Here is a 27,375-nt window from a genome sequence, read left to right on the forward strand (position 1 = left end):
TGGAAAAATCTGACATTGCGATATTTTGTTTTGCTGTGATATACATTGTGATATATTTCTATTTTCATCAGATGATTTGAACAGCCCCATTAAGAAAGATTTCATTAGTTACATCAACTGGGGTGATCAAGTCTTTTTCTATGCAGTGCATCTGCAAAAAACAATAAATTACAAGCATATAAAAAAGTGAGAGCAAAAATTAAAGGTTTCTTGGGAGTCTAACAGTACATAAATTTAAAAACTAAACAACTAAACACAAAATAACATGATTATCCATGTATAAATAATTTATATAATAATATTAAAGAACACCTTTATTCTTTAATAAATGATCAAATCCTGCGTCGAGACTATCGCGAATACACACATTGCGATATCGATGTTCAACCAATATTTTGTTCAGCACTAATAAAAATTATGCTAATTATATGTAATAATTGATAGTTTTTTTGTTAAAAATTAACTAGAAAAACAAGATACTGGAAAGAATTCAAGCTACTCTGGTGGTAATGGAATTACTGTTAAACTGTTCTTTTGAAACTAAATCTTTGCCTAGATCTCTTTGAGAGCTAATTTTAGCCTCATACTTGAAAAGAGAAAACCAGATGAAGAGGGCTCTTCATATCAGCCTTCTCAATAAGGATTTTAAATTACTGTTTAATGTGTTAGCTTTGAGATTAGAAAAAAATATTGCCTTTGATTATTGAAGTTGATCAAACTGGGTTTATTCATGGACAATACTCTGGTGATAAAATGGGAAAGTATTTAAAATATGTAATAATGACAAAACACTACTCTGTGGATCTCCTTACTTCTGGGTTTAGCAATGCTGCCGTTGTGGCCCCAACATTATGAAGCTGCAGGCATGGAGACCCAAACACATGCTCAAACGGCTAGTGTAACCCCGCCAGTCCTACACCACCAAACCCATTCCGAGCTGGGATCGAACCAGCGGCCTTCCACATGGGAGTTGGTTGCTCTACACATATAATACACATATAATACAGTGTAAATTCACTAATGTTAATACCTGACCATCATAAACATTTTAATTCTGTGTAAACTCACAATTGTTGATCCTTGACCATCAAAAACATTTAATACAGTGTAAATTCACTATTGTTGATCCCGGACCAACAACATTTTAATACAAGGTAAATTCACTATTGTTGGTCCTGGACCATTAAATACATTTAATACCATGTAAACTCACTAAAGGTGATCCTGGACCATCATAAACAATTTAATACAGTGTAAATTCAGTATTGTTGATCCTGGACCATCATTATTTTAATACAGTGTAAATACACTATTGTTGATCCTGGACCACCATAAACATTTATATATATTTTTTCTGAATATCTTTAGAGTTTGATCATTTTATTACACAAGACATTCGAAGATTGATGTTCTGAGTACTGAGAGAGAGGGTCAGTATTACAAGAGAGAGCACTTTACAACTAGGCTACAAGAATTGATTATTGATCACAGTTTGAATTCCCTAGGGTTGATCATGGACCATCATAAACATTTTAATAGTTTTTTTTTTTCTGAATATCTTTAGACTTTGATTATTTTCATTTAAAAAAACAAACTGAAGAGGATTACTGAGAACTGTGAGAGAGGGAAGATCGGCAAGACACATGAGGCGGGAATTGAACTCGAGTCACCTTAAGCAAATCAGTGTTACAATCCAGAGCACTTTACCACTAGGCCCCTGATGATGAGTATTGATCACAGTTTGAGTTCTCTAGTGTTGATCCTGGACCATCATAAACATTTTAATACAGAGTAAATTCACTATTGTTGATCCTGGACCAACAAAAACTTTTTAATATTTTTTTTTCTCAATATCTTTAGAGTTTGATCATTTTTATTACACAAGACAACTGACGAAGGTTACTCTGAGAACTAGCAGAGAGGAAAGATCAGCAAGACACATGGGATGGCAATCGAACTTGAATCACCTTGATCAGACCAGTGTTACAAGCCACAGTACTTTACCACTAGGCTACTGGAGAAGGTTGTTTCCTCACAGTTTAAGTTGCCTAGTGTTGATCCTGGACCATCATTAACATTTTAATACAGTGTAAATTCACTAATGTTGATCCTGGACCATCAAAAACATTTAATACAGTGTAAACTCACTAAAGGTGATCCTGGACCATCATAAACATTTTGATACCGTGTAAATTCACAAATGTTGATCCTGGACCATTAAAAACATTTAATACAGTTTAAATTCAATATTGTTGATCGTGGACCATTAACATTTAATACAGTGTAAATTCACTACAGCTAGACTTAACAACGCTTAGTTTAAGCAAATTTGATGAACGCGATCATGCATGTTGAATCTGAAGGGAGTCGCTCCGGCTGTGCTGTCCTGTGCGTGTTGTGTGTGTGCGTGAGTGTATGTCTGTGTCTATTTCGTTTCCTAGCAAAAAGAACAAACACCTAAACGACACAGATTTCGCCGTCCATATCCCTAAAAGTTGTTAAAATGTTTAGAGATGTTGTGACCAAAGTCCCTGCAAGAATTAGTCTTTGGTGAGACACAACGCATACTTCCAGTGCGTGCCTTTTATGTACTCCTTTGATGCTTCTTACATCCCTGTGGCAGAACCAGTGGCAACAAAATTAGGCACCGAAGTGCATATGCTGATTCAGTGATCCTGCTTGTGATCATGCCTGTTCTCACTCTCAGCTCACATCATTCAAAAGAAAAGGTCCACATTAACACAAGGTCCCCTGATAATGTCAACAGACTGGACTGTCTTAGCACCTGGCTAAATGTAAAGGAGGACTAAGCAAAATAGTTTTTTTTGCAGTCCACTTTGAATCCAATATGGAAATCAATTTTTTCTTTATTGGCATTGAATGTTTTGAAATTCACATGGCACTAACATGCCTGTGTTTTTATTTCTGTAATAAATATGGCTGTCAAGCTGGGATCTTGCTGGTTTATTGTGGGTACGTGTATGTTGTTTACATGAGGAAATCTGTGTTACAAGTTAAACAAAATTCTAAAAATTCTAAACAAATATATTTACAATTTGAATTGTTTTTTGTCTGGCGTTTACATTAATTTTACTTTTGAATAGCCAAAATGACAAGTTTCAGTCTTTTAAATGTAATTAATCATGATTAATTAGGTTTTTTAATCGATTGACAGCACTAATAATATTTACATACATACATACTTTATTTCTATATATATTCAGAAGATTATTAAGGGATATCATGTGAGAGGTGAATTTAGGAGTTTTACACTCGTGAATATTATTATTTTTTCAACTCTATTCAGTCAAATATAAATCACTCTTGCAGGTAGGTTTAGTGCTGTGACCGAATATCTTCAGATAAGAAAATGTCCCACACTCAATCCTTCATTAAATAAACTGAAGCAGCTGAGGAGACAAAGGTTTCTGCTAAAAGTTTCTCTAAACCAACAGAAACTGGTTATTTTCAATAGATGTATATGTTAAACCTTTAAAAATACCCACACACACACAGACAAAGTCAATGCAGAGGGTGCGGTTTTCCGATTATTTTATTGGCTTGACAATTGTTACATATGTACCTCCAAAGCATTTGTGATGTTTACATTAAATAGGACATACTGTATGAAAACAATTAACATAGTAGTGGTGGTTTTTCTAATGAATAATAATTAAGAGCACATTAAACAATCATCTTTAGGATAAAACAATAGTAATAAATACTTTATCTAATACTTAACAAACTAAGGTTCATTCATAAACAATTTAGAATCCTGTGTGTGTGCATGCGCTTTCAGCTGATGGTTGCTTAGCAACGACAGTCACAGAATGTGTTCTATATTAGTGTTCCATACTAGAACAGCGCATCAGCCAGCATTCAGGACAGTAACTTGGTGGATCACACAGCTACTGTACGAATAGACAAATCTGTGATTGTGAAGGACTCGTTCGCTATGGATGCTCACTTAAATCAGTCTTCAGACAACCATAATCGCGAGTGGTCATTGGTTGTTCTGACTTTGGACCCAAAGGTGAACGTACAAGAACTGATTGAGTCAATGAAACAGTTCACCCAAATCCACTCTTTGGATCTGTCCTATGATGAAGACAATAATTGCAGATCCATTTATGTGACTTTTGAGCATTCAGGACGGGAACAGGAACCTCATCCTGTGCTCCCCACATACCACTATATTGAGCAGAAGACACTGCTTGTGAGCAATCTGCACCCAATGGTCACCGAACAACAGCTTATTGAAAAGTTTGGTCCATTGGGGTCCATCTCGACTGTGCAAGTGTGCAGAAACAACATCGTCTCTCCTGTGTATGCCTTTGTGACTTTCCATCATCGACTCGATGCAGTGCGAGCACAAAAAGCTCTGAACTTCACTCATTTACTGAATAAACCTCTGATCATCATGTGGGGCCCAGACAAGACAACTGAGGTCCTCTCAGATTATGACAGCAGCTCTCAAAGACAAACAGAGGAGAGAGAGGCAGCTGGAGAAACAGAGGAGAAAAAGACCAGTGGAGAAACAGAGAGAGAAGCAGCTGGAGAAACAGAGGAGAGAGCGAACAGCGAGTCTTCATGGAGAAGAAGGATCTCCAACAATGTGAAAAGTGCTGTGAAAGCCACGGTAAGCAGTCCAGCAACCTGGGTCGGAGTCGGCATAGGTGTCTGTGCTGCTTATGCCTACTTCAGGAGCAGGAGCTAGTGTGGACACATTCTAAAAGGTAATTTATCTCATTTAAGTGACATGACATCTGGCTGAGCTTAGTAACACATATGTTTATATAGAATTCTCTGTGGGTCAGAGGTCATGTTAATTCATACTCAAATTCAGGTTCATTTAGACATCGACACTGATTTTCTTGACTCTGTTCTTTTCCAGACGAGAAGGCCTGCCTCACAATCTCCACTCATCATCCCCAGAGTGACCAATCACTGCTCCAGAAAGAAGAGTGACCGATCACCGCTCCAGACAGTGTAGTGTGACCGATCACTCATTCTGACTGAGAACAGTGATTGGTCACTCCACTTGGCAATTTCAGCTTGATTTCCCCAGCAGGCCAAACACTTGCAATAAATGTGAATTGAATAAACTTAAGTCTTGTGTGTGTCTCATTCAGCAGTAAAGCTCAGCCTGTTGTAATTTATATCCATCCAAGAGAAGCATGGCAGCACTTTGTTCCAGACACAGAAGTAAACAACAGGATTTTCTTCACATCTATTGATGTGTTAGAAAATAATTTATCGACCGTTTGAAAAGAAGGACTGCATCAAAGAACAATCAATAGTAGAATTGCCAGCTTTAAATCAGGACTTCCATTACAATGTGCAGTGGGTCCTAATAATGTCAGTACAGGAAGATATTCTGAAGAATGTTGGAAAAAAGCAGCCGTTGGCTTCCATAGTATTTTTCGTTCCTACTATTGTGGGTTTTTTTCGGTACCACTTTATTTTGATGGTCCATTTGAGTATTAGTAGACTGTCTGCCCAATATCTGCTGATACTGCTGCTTTAATAGACATTTAACTGACTATAAGAAACTCTGCAAGTACATGTCAACTTACCCTTACCCCAACCCAACGGTCTACTGAGAATTACTGTAGTTGGCATGTACTGTAGATGCAATGTAACTTAAATTCAACAAACTGACCAGCAAAATAAAGTTTGGCCAATTTTTTACAACATTTTTCAAAATACCTTCTTTTGTGTTCAACAGAAGAAATTCAAGGGTTTGGAACCACTTGTGTGTAAGTGAATGAGTAAATGTTCATTTCTGTGTTAACTGTCCCTTAAATGCTGGCTTAACATATGTAAGATTGAATCTGAAGGGAGTCGCTCCGGCTGCCTGTGTTGAGTGTGTGTATGTGTGTGTGTGTGTGTGTGTGTGTGTGTGTGTGTGTGTGTGTGTGTGTGTGTGTATGTGTGTGTGTGTGTGTGTGTGTGTGTGTGTGTGCGCGCACGTGCGTGCGTGCGTGCGTGTGTGTATGTGCGCGTGCACACGTTTCCTAGACACAAGAACAAATGCCTAAACATCCGATGCTGCCGTCCGTATCCCTCAAATTTGTTTAAATGTTTAAAAATGTTGTGACCAATGTTCCTGTAAGAATTAGTCTTTGTGACATAATGTGTACCAGTGCGAGCCTTTGATGTACCGCTTGATGCTTCTTACATCCTTGTCGCAGCACCAGTGGCAACAAAATTAGGCACCAAAATTCAAATGCTGATTCAGTGATCCTACTTGTAAGAGACTGTTCTCACTCTCAGCTCACATCATTCAAAACAAAAGGGCCACATTGTCCTCAGATAATGTCAACAGACTGGACTGTCTTAGCAACTTCCTTGGTGTTTGGTTTTTTCTGAACGCTTCCTGAATGTAAAAGTGGCTCAAACTCGCTCATTTTAAGGCAGGATGGTACAATTTTGGGACAATTTTATCCATGAGGTAAACACTAAACAAAACTTTCCATCCGGAGCTCCTTCAAGGGACGTCACACTTGTAAACAATCGCTCCATCGTGCTTGCACAGCCCCGCACAGACTCGTCATTGATACCAAGCCGACCAATCACAGAGCTTTCACATGGCACTAACATGCCTGTGTTTTTTTCTGTAGTAAATATGGCTGTCAAGCCGAGATCTTGCTGGTTTATTGTGTGTATGTTGTTTACATGAGGAAATCTGTGTTACAAGTTAAACAAAAATTCTAATAAACAAATATATTTCCAATTTTAATAGTTTTTTTTGTCTTGTGTTTACATTAATGTTATATGAATAGCCAAAATTACAAGTTTCAGTCTTTTAAATATAATTAATCGCGATTAATTGCAAAAAAGTGTGATTAATTGGTTAATTTTTTTTATCGATTAACAGGATAATACAGTGTAAATTCAATATTGTTGATCCTGGACCATCATAATCATTAAAACAGTGTAAATTCATTGTTGTTGATCCTGGACCATCATAATCATTTAAAACAGTTTATTTTTCTAAATATTTTTAGAGTTTCCTCACTTGTATTACATAGGACAGTAGAGACCAGACAGGAACATTAAGAAGCTGTGAGAGTAAAAGGATCGGCAAGGCCCAGAAGGTGGGATTCAAACTCGGGTCACCTTAATCAACTCAGTGTTAGGCCAGTGTACTTTACCACTAGGCTATATGCAGTGATATTTAATTATAGTTTGAGTTCCCTAGTGTTTATTTAGGAGCATCATAAAAAATTTAATACAGTGTAAATTTACTATTGTTGATCCTGGACCATCATAAACATTTTAATACAGTATAAATTCACTAATGTTGATCCTGGACCATTATAATCATTTCAATACTGTGTACATTCACTATTGTTAATCCTGGACCATCACAGTTTTTTTTAAATAAGTTTTTTTCACCTTCATTATGGAGGACAGAAGAGATTGGACAGGAATACGAAGAGCAGAGAAAGAGGAATAATTGTCAAGGATCTTGAGGTGGGATAAAACTGGGGTCACCCCGAGCAACTCAGTGTTATAAATCAGCACACTTTACCACATGGTTATCGGCAATGACATTTTATTACAGTTTGAGTTCACTAGTGTTTATCCTGGACCATCATCATACACTTTAATACAGTTTTTTTAAATATCTTTTGGGTTTTTTCACCTGTATTATAAGGACAATAGAGATGGGACAGGAATACATAGGGAGCAGAGAGAGGGGAAGGATCAGCAAGGGACTTTGAGGTGGGAATCAAACTCGGGTCACTCTAAGCAACTCAGTGTTATATGACAACGCACTCTACCACTAGGCAGCTGGCAATGATTTTTATTTTTTTTTTTGCAGTTTGAGCTCACTAGTGTTTATCCTGGAGCATCATCATCATTTTAATACAGTGTAAATTCAGTAATGCTGATCCTAGACCATCATAAACATACAATCGAGTTTTTTTATAAATATATTTCAGATATTTTATTTCACCTATATTCTGTAAGACAGTAGAGATAGAAGAGGAATAGGGAGCTTAGAGAGAGGAAGGATCAGCAAGGGAACTTCAGGGAACTGAACTAACTCGAGCAACTGTTATAAGTCAGCACACTTTACCAATAGGCTAAAAATGTTGAGTACACATAAAAATACAAAAGGGATAAGTATTATGTTTTGTTTTTTCACTGAACCCGAGGCATTCAAGTTTTGCAGAGAAAACCTTTCAGTTGGCAAAACTTAAAAAGTTTTGTTAGAGTAGTTCACCACTTGAGAAAACTAATAATCATCTGTTAACCTAACTAAATGTTTTTTGTAATACTGACAAATAATTTAGGTCAGTGCAGAAGATGTTTTTGAAAGTTGAGTGAACAAGAAAAGGAAATGAAATAAGGATTATGTTTTTTTTTTTTTTACTGACTTAAAAATCTACATATATTTTTGGTTTTAAGAATTAATTCCTGTGAGTGATGACATCATTGTTGACGTCAAAAATTGTGTAATGCATAATGCTACAACAGCCCAAAGTGTTCAATTTTTTTATTCATTTGACACAATTACACTGGACAGCAACGCATTTAATTGTTTTAGTAGACTTGCTTATTCTCAATACCTATTCACAGGAGGCTTGACATAAAATAAAAATAAAATAGATAAATATACACAACATTATAATTCTTTACATTAAATTGTAAGGCAATAGCAAAGGCGGCAGTATCAAACAATCTAATAGACTATTTGTGCAAACACTGCTGTTTGGTTTATAACCACTTTTTAAGTACACTACTTAAAACTTTTAGATTACCTTTTAATTTTAGGCTAACAGGTAAATCATTCCAAAATTTGGTTGCTTCAACATAGAAAACCGATTGCTTGTTAATATATCAAATCAATAGGCTTCAATGTGGTTAAAGAGGCTTGTGACCATGATGTAATGCAGTAAGACAAGCATACATTGTAATAATTAGCCAAACCTAAAACCTAAACATATGCTAAAATAGTTTTTATAAACAGTGATAAACAACAAGGTGAACAAATATGGCTTTCATAATTAAAAGTATGTATTTTATTTTCAATTCAAACACAACAACATTATACAGAAAGTAAAAAAACAATTACTTCACAAATTTCTTAATCAGATTAACATTTTATATAATAAAAGCAAGCGTGTATTCACATAACTCTGCATTTTACAAAAACAGATTTTGTGGTTCTTATATTCAAGGTCTGCATGAAAGAAAGCATGGTAAAATATCATAGTGACGTCATAAAGTAATTTTAAAGAGAACTCCTCAGAATAAACAAACAGCCAACAAATGATGTAATAAGCAAAAGAGCTGTCATTAAGTATATCGCATTAACTACATTTACAGTGAAGTATTCTGATGTACACGTCTCTGAACTGTGCATGCTTGTCTAAATTTCTGGGACAGCATTTACATGTCGCATTCTTGTCCGAACAATGACAGAGGCTTCTCCCTTGACATCTCTAAGTCTGTCAGAGTCAAAGTCCACGAGCAGTTTCCTCAGGCCAGCGCGGGTGGGTTTGAAGGAGAATTTAACAGTCACAGTCTGCCCAGATTCAATCTTGCCACTATAAAGACGAACATGCATACATTAACAACCATAACTTGGGTTTATAAGACAGTTAGTTTCTAAAACCAGTACATACTGTGTTTTTATTTCTCTGGCCTCTGTAAGTCCTGCTCCCTCCACAGTAAACACACCCCCTTGAAGATTAATAGGTAAGGGGTTGGTGAAGGAGATGTGCGCAGTCAGTTTACGGGATACAATTGCATTGCCAATAATCTGAAAATCAGAAAAAAATATTGCTTATTAGGTCACAGTGTCAAAGTCACAGTCAGCTTTATTGTCAATTCAACCACATGAATCGAAATAACGTTATTCTCAGACCCTATAGGTGCCTAACATATAATGTTAATACAAAAAGTAGAGTCTTAAGAAAGAATTTACAATAAATACAATTGTACATAAAATGTAATCTAAATATATACATAAAATGTAGTCTAAAGAATAAAAAAGAAAGAATAAAAATTTGTAAACAATACAATACAATACAATACAATACAATACAATGACATTAAGGGCATATGGCAATGAGCGCAAACCAGTTGTGCAGATATAGAACAGTATATAGTGCAAAAAGGCTTGTAAACATGAGAATTACGATAAAGTGACAGTGTCATGATATATAGGGAGGTAGTCCAATGGTGCATAAAGTGACCAGTGCAGATGTAAGTGTGTATGTGTGTGTTTTCATATGTGTCAGAGTCCAAAGGTGCATGGGGAGTGTTGTAAAAAAATAAATGAATGAGTAAAAAGAGAGAGAACCCAGTCCAGGAGACTCGAAACAAGCAGAATTCCTTTATTGAGACGTGTTGGTTAATCTGCAGTCATACAGCGTCTTTAAGATGTCCGTGTCTGCAAGAGCCTACTAGAGGTCCGCAGTCTGCAAGTTCTTTCACAAGTCTCACACAAGTCTGAATTAAGACAAAGATTTCATGGCTATATTGTGTTCTTAGGAGGAGGGGATATGGCTAAACAAAGCATGCAAATTAAGGGTTGTGGTCGGCAGGGTAAACTGCTTCTCAGGTCTAATCTCATCATGTTCTGGAGACAGAAACCGCCTGACCATTTGATCGAAAAGAGAAAACAATAGACACCCCATGCTGTGAAACTGACAATTTGCATTACACTGGCTTAGCCTGTTATCAGAAAGACAAAAGGTTAATGTCCTTCCTAGCTGGGATGTTAATAAAATTATATAATTAAAAACCAGAGAATATAACTTTTCAGTTATACGTAGATTATTTTTCATTTGGAATTAGTTGATAGAAATTTATATTTCCACAGTTCCCCCTTTGAGAGTTATTTAAAACTCTCACAAAAAAAATATAAATTTTTAAGCTTTCCTAAAACCATTCAATGGCTTCTGTTTGATAACAGAAGCCCCATCTTCTAGTCATGTAACTTAAAAAGTTACAGGCACATTTAACTTATTCTGTGTCATTTCAATATCTACGTAGATGTAAGTGTAGATTTCTAAACTGTTCACACGTTTATGACAATCAGTTGTAATGTCATAAATCCTACATGATGACACAAAAAATCATGTAGTTAAACTGCAGATCTTCTGAAAGTCCATGGCTTGTGAATAGTGTTCAGTCTTTTGTGAGGTGTGTTTCTTGTGGTTCTTCTCCAGCACAGAGTTGATCTGATGACTTCCTGTCATTCATGGATCTCCGTAGTGATGCTCTGGTTTAGAGTGTTTCTTGAGAAGATGCAGTGTTTGTGTTTACCTGCACACAAGAAAACACGGAAACAGCAGACCAGCAGTATTCATGCATAGACTTGTATGATCATACAGTTCATGTGTCTAGTTATTCAGGTGATCGTATAGTGGTGTTAAGTTGATGATCGTGTAGTGTTGTGTATTTTCTGTCTCCTAATCTTAAAGTTATGACACCTATAAAACAGTGAGGTGAGGATAAATGGGGAAAAAGGGAGTCTTCACCACAGGGTGCGGCCCCTGAAGCCTGTTGCTTTCAGTTCTGCCCTGGGCTCCTCACTGGTTTGTGTGTCCTGTTCTGTCCCTGAGTGTGGTGGGCAAACTTTTAAAATGTGAGACACAAACTATCATTCAATAAATATCAGTCCTATCAGACATCATAACATTGAATGGGTAGTGATTGAAAATATGTGTTAAAACACATTCAAGGCTGTAAGTGGACTTAAGCAGAGTTCCCTAATACAAAGGAAGAAGTTTCCTTTGTGTCTTTTTACAAAGAGTCTTTCATCTTAATTGTAAATGAACTGGGACATTAAGCACTTACAGCCAAAAAATGGTTAGCATCTTTGTGGACAGCTCAATGGATTTAGTGATGAGGGGAGGGGTATGTTGAGGGCATTTAGCAAACTGTTCAGAAGTTGATTTACCCTGTTCATCTCTTTAAAGTTCTTTTTATTCTTTCTACACTCCCTCATCCAATGTCCTTTTTTTCCACAGTAATGACAACAGATATTTTTCCTAAGACATTTGTGATTTGATGTCTTTTCTGTGTTGACCTTAGTGGCAGCTGCTTCAAATCTGACTCTGTCTTTGATGTAAGAGTCTCTTTCCCACAAAGCTAAACTGTTAAGATTATTTCTGAGAGTGGTGGAAGACCAGGTGATATTAAGAAATGGCAAAGCTTGTCTGTATTCAGTTGCAAGGCCATCTGACCAGATGCGGACTAGGGGTCCCTTATCATCTAGCACACTGTCCGAATTATCAGCTAATCCACTGTAAGTTATGGCGGATTGGCAAAATCTCTCAGTGAATTCATTCACAGATTCATCTTTCCTTTGCACACAACAAGTCACTTTTGACCAGTCAATCTTTGGGCCAATAATGTTCTTTAGAGCTTTCAAAACACACTCTCTCAAATCATCCTTACTGGCATGTTGTAGTTTAGAGGTCACAGTATGCTCAAAACTGTTCAATTCAGATTCAGTGAGAATTTGAGACATTAGCTGGGTGACTTCTGTTAATGACATGTCATAAAGACGCATTTTGCTGATTAGTGCTCTGCTAAACTCTGAAAAATTTGTGCGTGCTGATGGTAAGCTTTGAGATAATCTGTCTATTTCTCTAGGTCCTAGTGTTCTGGAAACTGTTTGAATTTGAACAACAGGAGTGTTGTTGTGTGAACTCTCAGTTCTCTTAGATCTTCTGGCACCACAAGCCTCCACTGAACCTTTGAGCAAATCACTAACTGATTGGATGGAAATGTCTTTTTCAGAGACAGTTTGTAAGTCAGGATGTTTGTTATCAGGCTGACTAATCTCCTCAATGTCAGTTTTTGATTTCTTGAGGTTCAGTTGTTTTGTTAATGAGGTTATCTTAGCATGAAGCTCTTGGATCTGTTTTTCAAATTCTGATTTAGCTTGAGCTTGTTGTTTAGCTCGAGATAAATTGAATTCTCTGTAGCAGCAGATAATGCCTTTTACATTGTTTTTGCGAATGCATGCATCAAGCACTTTCTTGCATTCATCTAATGTCCAAACATCATCTGGGTCAATGCTAAATTTCTTTGTCAAATTTAGTCTGACTGACTCTGTAGTTGAGTCCATGTGCTGTCGTAGCAGCGATTTGAAATCCTGATCTGACAATAAAGGAGTTTTTAAACTACCTTTTTCAGTTGTAGTGATCAGTCTTGTATTCTGTCTGAACATTTTGTGAGCTTATTATCACAAAGTAAAAATACTAAAACTTTTCAGATGAAAGTGTAGTAATTTCTTCTCTGGCGAAACAGAGGGTAACAATATTAGCACATGTTGCTAAAACTTCCTGCCTGAACAAGAGATAACATCAGTTAGCTTGTATAGCTAAACTTAAACTTCTCTGGTTAAACAGAGGGAAAACGAAATAAAAGAAAAGAAAATAGCACGTAAGGCTTTACTTCTCTGAAGAGAGGATAAACTTTTTAGAAGAAAATAGCACGTAAGGCTTTACTTCTCTGTCTGAACAGAGGATAAACTGTTACTTCTCTACTGAAATAGAGGATAACTTTTTGTTAAACAAACCCTGCAGCTGTTTGTTAACTTTTCTCTGATGGAGCAGAGAATAACCATGTGTATAGACTGGTCTGTATGGTTATTTTGATAGAGTGAAACTCACCAAATCGAGGTTGAGCTGAAAAGATTCAGTCTGGAGTGATCTGATCTTTGTATTCAGGTAGCTTCAATGTTCATCAGGGTTGCAGTCAGCAAATAGTTGAGAATTTGTGACGTCCGCTGAGTGACTTCAAATTGCCTTTGAGCTGAAGATTCCGTCTGAAGAAGTTTCCTTGATCTTGAAGGTTCAAGTTGAATTTCAGGTAGATTTCAGTCTTTTGTAGCAAATTGTTGAGAATTTGACGATTTCAAGCTCTATCCGGCTCACGGCACCAAGTTGTTGTAAAAAAAAATAAATGAATAAATGAGAAGAGAGAGAGAACCCAGTCCAGGAGACTCGAAACAAGCAGAATTCCTTTATTGAGACGTGTTGGTTAATCTGCAGTCATACAGCGTCTTTAAGATGTCTATGTGTCTGCAAGAGCCTACTAGAGGTCCGCAGTCTGCAAGTTCTTTCACAAGTCTCACACAAGTCTCACACAAGTCAAAGATTTCATGGCTATATTGTGTTCTTAGGAGGAGGGGATATGGCTAAACAAAGCATGCAAATTAAGGGTTGTGGTCGGCAGGGTAAACTGCTTCTCAGGTCTAATCTCATCATGTTCTGGAGACAGAAACCGCCTGACCATTTGATCAAAAAGAGAAAACAATAGACACCCCATGCTGTGAAACTGACAATTTGCATTACACTGGCTTAGCCTGTTATCAGAAAGACAAAAGGTTAATGTCCTTCCTAGCTGGGATGTTAATAAAATTATATAATTAAAAACCAGAGAATATAACTTTTCAGTTATACGTAGATTATTTTTCATTTGGAATTAGTTGATAGAAATTTATATTTCCACAGGAGGGAGAGGGGAGTGGTGGCGGAGCTGGGAGAGAGTTCAGTTTCCTGAGAGCCATATGGATGAAGCAGTCTTTCAGTCTGTTGGTCCTGCATGGCCTGGAGATTCCGCAGTCCCCACCCTGCAGCACACTGAAGAAGCTGTGCATTGGGTGGGTGAGATCTGCTGTTATGCATGGGGCTTTTCGGTTGAGACTGAATTTGGGATGCTGAATTTAGCATGGCGTGACTTTCCGTTTTTAAGTTACAGAATCCCAAATTGTAACTAAGGAAATTTGATTGTGCTGGTCAGTTTGTAATTTGGCTAATAAATGTAAAACTTTAACAGATTTTTATTTTTTAATTTTAAAAATAAGTATTGTTTTCATATTTCTTCATCTTAACCTTTAGGAAATGTATTTCGTACATTAAAAGGGGTGGTTATGATGATAATCTTTTATGCTAAACCTTCTAATTAAATAGAAAATGAGGAGAATAACTGTAAAAAGACACACTTTTTGGCTACAGGCCTGCTTTTATATTATAGGGATATTTGTTTTTCTTACTATCGAAGTCAATGGTTACAGGTTTCTTGAAAATTTCTTTTTTTGTGTTCAACAGAAAAAAACACTTATAAAGGTTCGAAACTACTACTACTATATATATATATATATATATATATATATATATATATATATATATATATATATATATACAGTTGAAGTCAGAATTATTAGCCCCCTTCGATTTTTTTTCTTCTTTTTAAAATATTTTCCAAATGATGTTTAACAGAGCAAGGACATTTTCACAGTATGTCTGATAATATATTTTCTTCTCGATAAAGTCTTATTTGTTTTATTTTTGCAAGAATAAAAGCAGTCTTTAATTTTTTATGAACCATTTTAGGGACAAAATTATTAGCCCCTTTAAGCTATATTTTTTCTCTATAATCTACAGAACAAACCACTGTTATCCAATAACTTGCCTAATTCCCCTAACCTGCCTAGTTAACTTAATTATCCTAGTTAAGCCTTTAAATGTCGCTTTAAGCTGTATAGAAGTGTCTTGAAAAATATCTGGTCAAATATTATTTACAGTCATCATAAAGATAAAATAAATCAGTTAGTACATGATTGTTAATTTGATTAATTTTTTTGTTTTTTTTCCCCACAGTACTACATTGAAAGATCAAATCTAAAGAGTATGCCTGTACAGTACAGCATGGTCCAGAGTGGACACAATAATGTACCTAGGGCTGTGCAATATATATAAAAAAATATTGATAGATAATGGTATATGCAATACTCATATCACAGATATATTTATATAATTTATAATAATAATAATAATAATAATAATGTTAACACAATTAAATTTAACTCAAAAACTATCATTAATCTCCTTAAACAGGGAAATAAAATTTAACAAGAAATATTACAATACTCAAAAGCAACGTGCCAAATTAAAATTAGACCATATGTTACTTGAAAAATTACACCATTTAAGTAATCAATGTGGCTATAATTGTTTTTATATGCAAAATAAAAATAAAACATCACATTTTTAAGAATGCTTTATTTACAGCAGATCAGAAATAGGATGCAAATGACATTAAAACACAAAATGAGGAATGAAGAAAGACATCTGGACTCCAATTTGTCACCAAGCGGACAGGTGCAGGAGACACATAGACGGTCCAGGAAGAAGCCGGAGGGACCGGAGCAGTAGACACCTCAGTACAGCTGTCCGGACTCAAACAGGCAGAAGTAGAGCTCTCTTTAATCCAGTCAGGCGCCAAACAGGCAGAATCGGGAAAGTCCTCGGTACAGCATTCGGGACTTAAACTGGCAGCATCAGGAGAGTTCTCAGTGCAGCAGTCGGGACTTAAATTGGCAGCAGCAGAAGACTCAGCCGTATAGCAGTCGGGACTTAAACTGGCAGAATCAGAAGAGTCCTCGGTACTGCAGTAGGGACTCAAAGAGCCAGCATTAGGAGAGTCTTCAGTACAAATGTCGGGAGTCAAACTGGCAGCATCAGGAAAGTCCTCGGTACAGCAGTCGGGACTCATACCGGCAGTACCTGGAGAGACCTCTGTATTCCTGTCATGAGTCGAAACGGCAACACCAGAAGAGAACTCCGCAGAGCAGTTGGGAGTTAAACAGATAGCAAAAGAGACCTCAGTGCTTCTGTCAGGACTCAAACAGGCAGCAGCAGGAGACTCCTCAGTATAGCAGTCGTGACTCAAACGGGCAGTACCTGGAGAGACCTCTGTATTCCTGTCATGAGTCGAAACGGCAACACCAGAAGAGAACTCCGCAGAGCAGTTGGGAGTTAAACAGATAGCAAAAGAGACCTTATTACTTCTGTCAGGACTCAAACTGGCAGCAGGAGAGACCTCAGTATTGCTGTCAGGACTCAAACTGGCAGCAGGAGACTCCTCAGTACTGCTGTCGGGACTCAAACTGGCCGCTGTATGAGATAGGGCAGCACTGTTGTCAGGAGCCAAACAGGCAGCAGGAGAGACTTCAGCACTGTGGTCAGATGAGGCCTTTGTGTATTTTTTGCCACCTCTTTGATGGGAAAAGGCCCACCTCCAAATTGATTTCTTCTTTTTAGAAGAACGCTTCTTTCCTCTTTCCACATCTCTCTCTAGATGTAAATTGTTTTCCACTTCATCTGTGGAAGATTGTGGTGGTGTACAATGATAGTAGTCCACACTGCCACAATCATTTCTTGACGGTGTACAACTTGAACTGAGCTGACCCATATTTGAATTGTCAGAGCTACAGAATGAACAAACCAACAAGAATTGCAGTAACATACAGTGTGATGTCACATATAGAACTCACAAATAGAGGCCAGCATTCTGTGGCTTCCGGTTTCTACGGTAACCAATTCCATTGTGTCCCACTGGCCCATGTCACCACGTTTAAATCATTAAATTCTCAAGCTGCGTCCCAAATCGCATACTTATGCACTATTCTACGCCATTTTGTAGTATAAATAGTGTAAGTAGTGCGTTCACACTGAAAACTCTAAAAATAATAAGTGCACTTTAATTACCCGGATGATGCACTCATTCAGCCGCTAAAATGAAGTGTGTAATGATGGACACTTCACGCACTCAACGACCGCAGGTTTGCTTACGTAGCGGAAGGGGCGGAGCTATCGGACGCACATGTTGAATAACTTTATTTATTTTGGATGGTGAAAGCAAAATTCTCCGACGAGAGTGATTATAGCGCCTCCCGATGGTGAATGCGGCAATACTCACGGCAGGTTTTATATGATAGTTTGGTCATTTATTTCAATGATTTGGCAACCGTCAAACGTCATCAGGGAAACGGTTTGAATTTCCGCTTAGTAAAAAAACATTAGTGTGCCATTTGGGACAACACTACATACATATACTTTCCTGTTGAGTGTGTAAGTGCATAAGTACATAGTGCATGAGTGCATAGTGTATAGTGTGCCATTTGGGACGCAGCTTCAGTTTTTACTTGGTATTCTACTTTTGACATAAAATAAAGTAATTTATATTAATAATAGGTATTTATATAAACACTTATAATACATATATATATAAATTTATATAAATGTATATAAATACTTATAATATAAATGTCTTCAACAAAAACAGTGAACTCAACTAATCAGAGATATAAGCTGAGGTGTTGTGGACTGTTTAAAGCTAGCTCATTCTTGATTGAGATCAAATGGATAAAATGTGAAAGGTCAAGTATAAAATGTTTTATATTCGTTGTAAAATATTTGTATGAAATTCCATTCATTTCCATTTACTACTAATATGTGTTGTTAAGGAATAAATTTAGACAAATTTAAAATTGATTTTCTTGATTAAATATAGCAGAATATTTCTGGTGACAACCAGATATTTAAACAGATCTCATTATAAATTTGAAAAGTTGGTTCTTTTTTAAAAATGCATAAACTAACAGATCTATAATAACCATACCTCAATGATTTCTTATTGATTTAAAAACAATTATCATCTGGTTATTAAGGATATAACGATTCACTGGACTCACAATTCGATAAGATTCACCATACTAATCTCACAATTCATGATTCAGTCACGATTTTTAAGCAAAATTATTTAAAACAAATTGAAGGTGAAGAGTGCCTTCATTTCTTTCTTAAATGCAGCACTTTTTTGCTAAATATAAAATATTTTCTGCCATAACTTAATTGCTATTTTATAAACAAAACAAGAATAATACAAACTAAATACTAGGGGTGTAACGATACACTCAGCTCACGATACAATGTGTATCACGATATAATGTTCACGATTCGATATGTATCACGATATTTAGAATAAAAATTGAAAATTAAACTGAAATTCAAATTTTATTTAAAAAATTTTTAATTACCAAGTAAACTATTTTTTATGTATTTCTTTTGTTTCAACTTGTTAAACTGAACCTTCTTTAAGAAAATAAATTAAACAGGACTGTCTCTGGAAAATAAAACAATTTAAAAACTTCTTATAAAATATTATTGAAATTATTCAATTCAATTGAATTTAACAGTAAGAGCTCAAGGCTTTGTTTGGTCACTTGCGTTTTTTGTGTGTGCAATCTACTTTCCAGGTAATCAGCAGTTCTATAAAATAATTCTGAACTGATGTGTATCTGTCTGAGAGGTTTTTATGGATGGCTGTCTTCATGTTGGGCATGATGAGTGACAGGGTGGCCGTCTTTTCATTACACAGGACAGTCGTGGCTCTTTTCAGCAGTTTAGGCAGGTTTACTATTTCTTGGGCGTCGCTGATGTCGGCGCTATCAAGTATATCATGTTGACGTGCATTTTTGTGTACCTCTGAACTCAAGAGTTCATGCTCGTCGTAATCATAACTCATAACATAAATGCGAGATGATTATTTAAATAATGTGCACGCTTTCGGTTTCATTTCCACTGCTGTTCATACTTCCCAAGCGGCTCCTGAACGATCACTCTGTTCCACAAACTGAGTGTTTTTTACTACTTTATTACCTGTTAGTCACAACCTGCAGGTTCTGTTCACTGAAGCAGACGCGCTCGCGTCTATCATAGTCCGCCCTCTGTAGTAACACCTCACGTTCAGCTCACGTCATGTGTGATTTTGCGGCTACCAATACATCATTATATGAAGACAGAATGATATTTTAGGGTGAATTGTACCTTATAAATACAGTAAAGGAGGGGAAAAAACTAATCTAATACCTGCTTCTGTCAAAGAACAACTCTCTGTTTTAGTCTGAAAAAGATCTTTGCAATTTCGATATAAAAACACTGCATAAGCTAACATGGACACTAATAATTTGATTTTTATGCGATTAAGACAATACTCTGATTAAGAGTCTACAATGTAAACGGCGATTTTTGATTAATTTAATCCGATTAAGGTCATAATCGAACTAAAGAGAAACCGAATTAAGATTTTAGTTACAACCGTCATGTAGAACTTTTCGCCGCGTTTTGCGACTGGATAGTCCACGAACACATGTACACGCACGCACACACAAACACACACACACACGTTCCAGAATGAAAGTGAAAGTGTCAAATTGCTGTTAAAATTGACAAAATAAAAAATGAAACACCCAAAATTACACAAAACTCAAGGAAATGCGGATAGCATGGTGACGCAATGATGTTAATCGAATGATTTGTTATAACATGTTAAACGGGATCATGAAAGGATCATTCAAAAAGCAACTCATGTAAACATCTTAATCTTATTATTGTCTTAATTAGATTAAGGCAAATAATTTGATTACTGATGTCCATGTAAACAGTCACTGATTTACCCTCTGATCTCCATAGCAATTGCTAAGGCAAGTGGAACCACGTGGTTTGGTTTATTAGTTGGTTAATAGTTTTTTGGTAATAGACATCTGTGACAGTAGTTTTTCATTGTGCTGATGGTTTATGTGCATCATTTTTGTCAAAATAGATGTGTTTTTGCAGTATTTGCACACTCTTTGTGTTTTGTCTGGCGCACATCACCGCTGTCATTTTACTCTGTCGCCCACCTCTTGCTCGCCGTTGATGTGCAGGTGAAGTGAGCTTCCACTGGTAAACAGCATCCCCTCTGTTCAAAACATGTATCACGATTCATTCAACATTTTACCCACATTTGTATCGTCACATATTTGAATCGATTTTCAACTGGCTAACGGTGAATCATTAAATCCCTATTAGTTATCATTTTTTGTGGTATCATGTGCTTCACCTGGTATAGTTGTGCTTTCTCCAAGACTCTGGATCTTGCGGTCTAGGATGCGGCGTCTTCTGCTGAGGGTTTTAAGGAACTGTGCCTCTTCCTCATTGATGATATCCTTTACCATATCAGGATCTTTCCGCAGCTCTGGAAAAGCATCACCCTGAAAAGAGCAATAAACTATTAAATGGACATGAGAGATTAAGTATTAGAAAACTATATTAAAATAAGGCAAATGCCTTGATTAACCATTACTAATAATGTACATCTATTTTGTAGCCAGTTTAGACTAGTCATTTCATCCTCTTCATAGTAAAGATTTTCTGAGTTGTTTGGATTAATAAATAAATTATTGAATGTTTCACTCACTCTCGCGACTGTGCAGGTGCACTCAACTGCAAAGCCAAGTGAAAGTAGGCTTCAGTAAAAAGATAATGCAAAAACGCATATGATTAACAACAGCTTTAGAAAGCAAAAGCCAAATCCATTTTAGGAAATTTAGAAACCTGGCGGGATGAAATGCCAAAAAGTAGCATCTCTGTGGGTCTGCAGAGCATGTGAGACTGTGTGAATACTGACAAGTTTCGTGCAGACAGAACGAAAGAGAGAAACAAGAGAGATTTTTCCTCTACTTAATCGATCACAGATACAATATAGTGTAAAAGAATAATAGAAATAGTAAAAAAATAATAATAATAAATAAAAATAAACAAAAAAACGTGTCACTAAATATAGTTGGGCGGTGGTTAATATACCTGGTGGCCCGCCCAAATAAAGTCTATGTGTGAGAAGCACTGAAGTGCACAGTATTGATGCTAACAATTAATTGATGTAGATTAATTGTTGATAATTAAGTATTGCTAAGTTGTATTGATTCAAAGAATAAAGAATGGATGTAATTTTTGAGCATAGTTGAGGCGTATGCTGCTTACACACAAAATGTACTGCAGATGCAAGAAAAAAATTAGAAAAGAAAATAAAAAAATTAAGTGGGCACACTTTTTTAAATAAACACTCCTTTGTAAAATGTTTGAAGAAACTGCTACACAAGTTGCATAATTTCACTTTATTTATGATATGTTTGTACATTTAAAAATAAAAAAGTAGTTTTTTTGTAGATTTTATCCTTGACATTTTTGAAATGTGTATGAATCAGGTTATCAGTGTATGGACTTGTTTATACAGGGCTCGAAATGAACCTTTTTGCTTGGTAGCATTGGTGCTCCTAACTTTAAAAATTTAGGCGCATCAGCCAAAATTTAGTCGCACCAACCAATTATAAGCACCGTTACTACAACTTTTATACAAACATATTTATTGCATTTGAAATCAACAACAAGCTAAAATATATATATATATCCAAGCATGAGGAAAATATGTCTCAACGAAATCCCGTTATCACAAGAAAATCAATTTTTATAACATAACTGAGTGACCAAAGGTACACGGAGCGCTCACTAGCCCAGCATGCACTGCTTGACATGAATTAACCTTTTAATGATATAACTGTGCTGTTCTCACGGGTGCTGTCTGATATTGCACTGATGCTTTTGACATATACTGTACCTTATTATATGCATACGTCATGTTAATAGCAATACCGTTCTTTTTATAAATAGCGATATTAGTTTACTCAGCGCAAACCCGTTAAATTGTTAAATTTGACATATAGCTGCCACTTGCACGGCAGAAAGCATCTGGTGATTAAATGAAAAATTAAACAGAAGCTCGTGCTAGATGTGGCAAGCAGTTCCCTGAAAATTCCATCCCACAGAATTTTCATAGCGGACTTGAAGCCAACGGAAGTCTTTTATCCACTCTTCTAAAAGTGTAGATGGTGGATTAACATTCAGCACATGAACACTAGTAAGATTTGTCATTATTTGTAACTTTAGGTGCCATGGTTTCTAAAACAAAATCTGTCAGTGTTATCTTCATTCTCATGTTCAGCGCGGTAGAGCGGTAGTAGCTGTCTCTGTCAACCCAAGCCAGAAGGCATTGACTGAGTGATTGACAGCTGATATTTCAGTGCTAGAGCAGTGGGCCAATAAGAAGAGCGCGAAGGCGGGATAAGCATTACGTACTTGGCTTTGTTTACGGCAGCAAGTTGACACAACTGTTTTAAACCATTCCTGAGTGCTGCGTTACGCGTTTCAAGTGCAGAGATGCATTCTGCGAAAATGTCTCCCAAATCCGCACATGTGGTGAACATTTTGCAGTAAAAACTGGTCACACACAACAATTTTATGGACTCGAACAAATGCTCCTAAATATATTTTGAGGTCGCATAGATAAAATTTCCGGTCAAAATGGTAGCAATTTCGAGCCCTGTTATATTTTATTGCTATCAATCAGTCAAATAAAATAAACAAAAAATATATAGAAATTTTGAATTTGTATCAATTTAAGGAATGTGAAGACTGATCAAGTAGACCAATATCTAAATGGCATAAGTAAACACATCAAGTTCATTCATAAATAACATTGTTTTTTTAACAATCTACATATTTTCCTTAATCTGCACAATATTCTATGCACATTTGGGAAAATAAAAGACCTGGTCACAAGGAGCTGCAGATTCACCAGTTGCCAATGTGCACATCCAAGTACAATTTGTACATTACACATTATATTTAATCATTCAAATGTTCTATTAAAATACCAATCATAGATTCTTTTTACAATGCCACTAGCCTTTTAAATACAGTAAAAACATAATACTTTGGGTGAGAGTTATTGTGCTTTGTGAATCATTTGCACATCCTGTCATGTCGGTGACAATGTGCCACTGAAGTAGATAAAAGATGAATGATCATTTGATTGTTAATTACAAAAACAATTAATGATGGAAATTTGCGGACACTCCCATCCCTCATACAAAGCAATCAATAACACCATCATCTCACCCTCTGCCAGTGTTGTCAGGTCTGCCACCATCATACAAGGCGATTGTAATGGTGCGGGCATGATCAGCCAGGACACGGTATGCCATATCGATGCCATCGGTGTCTTCTGCACTAACCTTTCCTGTGTATGCTCTTGCACCTGTGCCCTGAAAAGCGAGACAAGTTGTTCAATTGCATGCAAAAATAAATGTCAATCCATGCTTTCTGTGAGTTTACCTTCTGAATGGCTTCAAAATAAGGAACGAAGAGGTCAGTGTCGTAGTTAGACATCTTGTTTTGTAGAACAGAGACCAAGCGCTCAAGTCCCATCCCTGTGTCGATGCTCTTCTTGGAAAGAGGCTTAAGCACGGTCTCTGATTCTCTGTGCAGAAGCATAGCCATACGTTAATAACAAATGTGTGCAAACTTGAAGTATCTTTGTGCAAAAAATTACTATGCACTAATATTATTCTGCTTAATAAGTATGATCCAAAATGAACATTTAATATTTAAAATACAAATTAGTAAAAACATTTTAAAAGGATACTTATTCATACTTTTCAACAACCATTAATCAAGATTCCAGTGTCATATTATCTCTCAGGCATCACTGTAATATGCTGATCTGGTCCTTAACCAACTATATTTATTAAAATGTTTATTTAAAAAAAACTGTTAGTTGCTGCCAAATAATATTGTAAACTTGATGTTAAAAAAAGATATTTGATGAAGGGAAAGTTCAACAGAGCATTATTTCTTTCATATGATTTTATTTATACTAAAATTAAATGTATTTATTCCTGGCTGATGCCAATGTTCATTTTCTTTAGATTGATTTATTTCTTGAATCTAAAGTGCAATTAGTTATAAATATACAAAAGGCTGCTTTAACTGCCTGCTCAACCAAATGGTTGACCATATTTTGACTGTTTTAAATAATGACTGTTCAAGTCATTTAAAGAATGACTGTTTTAAATAACGGTTTACACTACACAGCATTGTTGGTTTACAAAAAAACAAAAACAAACATAGTCCTGTTGTACTACCACATTTGATTTAGGTTTTATTGTATATATATATATATATTAAAAAAAATATTAAATAAATTTAAAAATAAATTAATATTTTTCAGATTTTCATAGTATATTTATTAATTCCAGTACTTTTATCATAAACTGATTTATCAACCATTGGGTAGAGGTTGCTATTTTAAAAACTATTGGATGTGCTGAAAAAAATGCATTGAGTTTGTTAACTAGCGACTTATGGAGTTAAGAAATGTAATTCAGAAATGTTTTTCTTGGTGGGGCAGGTAAAGGGATAAAAGCCAATGCCAATAATCCACACGGTAGTGGTATTCTGTGCATTTCTATGGATGAATAAAAATATCTCTTATACAAGACAATAACCAACATAATATCTCTTAGTTTTCTGTGCATCCCTATGAACAATACATTATATAAGTAGCAGTAAAGCTATTATCTATTTGTATGTGATTGCTTTTTACCTTTGCTAGCTGTACAGTAGCAAAGAGCTTTAAGTTTACCTGTTGAATTGGATGAACACCAAATTCCAGATTTCAAGCACATTTGGGTCATCCATGTTGACCAGGTGTGCAGCATCTCTGCCTCCAATGCGATCATAGTGGATCTCACTGCACGGCCCACATGGACCAGTGTCCCCCATCTCCCAGAAGTTATCCTTCATGCTGCCAGGCAGAATACGGCTCTCCTCCATTCTGATACAGAAAGAATATAAACAAATTTACATCAATTCTACAACTTGTATTATAATTAAAATTGGTCATTTTAACCCATATAGATAATCTAATCACAGTCATATCACCCTGCAGCCCAAGACCGGTTACTCACTGAATTCTAAGCAGGGCTGAGTCTGGTCAGTACCTGGATAGGAGACCACATGCGAAAACTAGGTTGCTGTTGGAAGTGGTGTAAGTGAGGCTAGCAGGGGGCGCTCAAAGTGCAGTCAATAGCCCCTTTCACACAGTGATACTGTAAATATCTGAAAAATTTACAGAACGACTTTACCAGAAGATTCAAAAAAGTGCTGTTCACACAGGCGAGGACGTTACGGAATTTTTCCAGAAAAGATCATCGACACATCCATTCCAAAATACCAGTAAATTCTGACATCATTAACCAGAAATGAGCTCTGAACGGCTGTGCTTGTATTTGTAAACGTTTGACTACATTACAAACTATAAAACTATATATAATATAGTTAACTATAAACTATAAAAAAGACAGATGACAATAAAAAAAGTGATAATTTCTTCTTCTAGGAAACAATAACATTTATCTTTAATATTGCAATTTACGGTGAAATTCTGCCTTCCTTTTACATTCACAAACTGAAAGTAATATCCAAAAAAGCAAATAGATAATTCACAAAAAATATTATTAATCAGGTCACCCTTAACTTGCTCTAAACCCTTTATGAATTCCTTTATGATGTTAAACGCAAAAGCAGATATTTTGAAAAAATTTTCAAAACAAGTTAATAAGCTACCAGTTTCCAACAATCTTTACAATTATTTTGTGTTCTACAGTTTAAACTAATCAAAATAATGATAACATTTACATGTAATATTCTTCAACCAATTAGGCACATACATTCACTTTTTTTTTTGCTAAACTTTCATATATATATATATATTTAACTTTGTTCAAATCTCCTTACTTGGTTCATTCCGGCATTGGCGAAGAGCAGCGTGGGGTCATCCAGTGGAATGGTGGCTGACGAGTGGACATACTGGTGTTCATGGCGGCGGATCAAGTCGATGAACTTCTCACGGATCTGTGCAGCAGTCAGTGAAGAGTCCATGCTTGTTCCGTTTTTCACAGGAGACTAGTGATAAACACAAACACGGCGAGTCAGAAACCGGTTACACAAAAACAGCGGGTGGGGTAAACCCAATGTAATGCAGCTGCTTTGTGGTGCTATTAACCGGCAACAATTATAAATCTGTTAGGGACACCTGTGGCACACCTGTGGCCTGAAGAAACATCAGGTACACCTCACGAATCATTAACACTGCATCAATACCGGCACATGCCTGAGATTAAAACGGTTAGTAAGGAGGCAAGTTTTAAATTCATCAAACACACTAAATTTGATCTATTTAGGAAAATGTGCTGAGAAAGTCTGCCACTACCTTCTTTATGTGGGAAAAATAGACTGAAGAAATGTTGCATGATGTTGAAAAAAAACGGACTTTTACTTTTTTTCTTTTCCTTTTCATATATATATTGTAATAAAAATCTAATTTCAAAAGATGACTAGTAACACTATTTGGAAATGGTAATATTAGATTGATTGAGATTATTTTGTATTTTGCATGTTACAACAAAGTACATTACAATAAAGATGCAAATGAAACAAATTGTCTTTTAGGGTTTTCTTAAACAGTATTGAGACTCAGAAAATTCAGTCATATTTAAAACATTCACTGTTTAGTTTTCATTGTATAAATAAATAAAATTAATCTTTGTTTAAGCACAGGGCACAGGTCTTTAGAAAGACATCCAAATGAAAACCTTTCACTATATTAGGGTTAAACTTTGCGCAGACTCCACTAATTACGTTCTGAACTGTGGTGGCTGGTTATTAAGGCTGGGCGATTAATCGAAAAGTACAACATTCAGAACCTATAATCAAACAAATTTTCCAGGTCATTTTTTTCAGTTACTTTTACTAGTACTTTTTTGACTGCTCTTTTTAGGCCATGTGAGTTTTAATTTCAGTTGTTCAACGTTTATGTTCAATACATAATCAT

General features: G+C 36.0%; 3 protein-coding genes across 7 annotated transcripts in view; 1 reads left to right on the plus strand and 2 right to left on the minus strand.

The window, feature by feature from the left end:
- The window catches only part of tgm2l (transglutaminase 2, like), a 170,631-nt gene that overhangs the window by 104,327 nt on the left and 38,929 nt on the right, over positions 1-27,375 (minus strand). The window lies entirely within an intron of this gene.
- Positions 1,523-6,735, plus strand: LOC108179972 (uncharacterized). The gene is made up of 2 exons (XM_073929971.1): positions 1,523-4,736; positions 4,895-6,735. The coding sequence occupies exon 1, from the start codon at positions 3,956-3,958 to the stop codon at positions 4,715-4,717; it is 762 nt and encodes a 253-aa protein (XP_073786072.1). The 5' UTR covers positions 1,523-3,955; the 3' UTR covers positions 4,718-4,736; positions 4,895-6,735.
- On the minus strand, positions 18,828-26,535 carry LOC797305 (alanine--tRNA ligase, cytoplasmic-like). Of its 3 annotated transcripts, none has more exons than XM_073929975.1 (7): positions 26,280-26,535; positions 25,484-25,601; positions 25,126-25,317; positions 23,817-23,961; positions 23,601-23,746; positions 20,707-20,857; positions 18,846-20,565 (listed from the first exon to the last, which is right to left on the minus strand). In XM_073929975.1, the coding sequence occupies exons 3-6, from the start codon at positions 25,314-25,316 to the stop codon at positions 20,815-20,817; spliced, it is 525 nt and encodes a 174-aa protein (XP_073786076.1). In that variant the 5' UTR covers position 25,317; positions 25,484-25,601; positions 26,280-26,535; the 3' UTR covers positions 18,846-20,565; positions 20,707-20,814. The 3 variants fall into 3 exon arrangements, with proteins under 3 accessions (XP_017207530.2, XP_073786076.1, XP_073786074.1); XM_073929973.1 differs by having other exon boundaries at positions 25,451-25,601; positions 26,280-26,449; XM_017352041.4 differs by lacking the exon at positions 25,484-25,601 and having other exon boundaries at positions 18,828-20,565; positions 26,280-26,503.

Source organism: Danio rerio, chromosome 18 (genome assembly GCF_049306965.1).
Source record: "Danio rerio strain Tuebingen ecotype United States chromosome 18, GRCz12tu, whole genome shotgun sequence".
NCBI classification, from domain to species: domain Eukaryota; kingdom Metazoa; phylum Chordata; class Actinopteri; order Cypriniformes; family Danionidae; genus Danio; species Danio rerio.

Excerpts from the sequence above, each read along its gene's own strand:
- LOC108179972 (XM_073929971.1), top strand. The coding sequence starts at position 3,956 with ATGGATGCTCACTTAAATCAGTCTTCAGACAACCATAATCGCGAGTGG.
- LOC797305 (XM_017352041.4), bottom strand. The coding sequence starts at position 25,316 with ATGGAGGAGAGCCGTATTCTGCCTGGCAGCATGAAGGATAACTTCTGG. Across the intron at positions 23,747-23,816 it reads ATTTTGAAGCCATTCAGAAG|GGCACAGGTGCAAGAGCATA; the intron begins GTAAACTCACAG and ends CTCGCTTTTCAG. Across the intron at positions 20,858-23,600 it reads CCTGACAACACTGGCAGAGG|GGTGATGCTTTTCCAGAGCT; the intron begins GTGAGATGATGG and ends TGCTCTTTTCAG.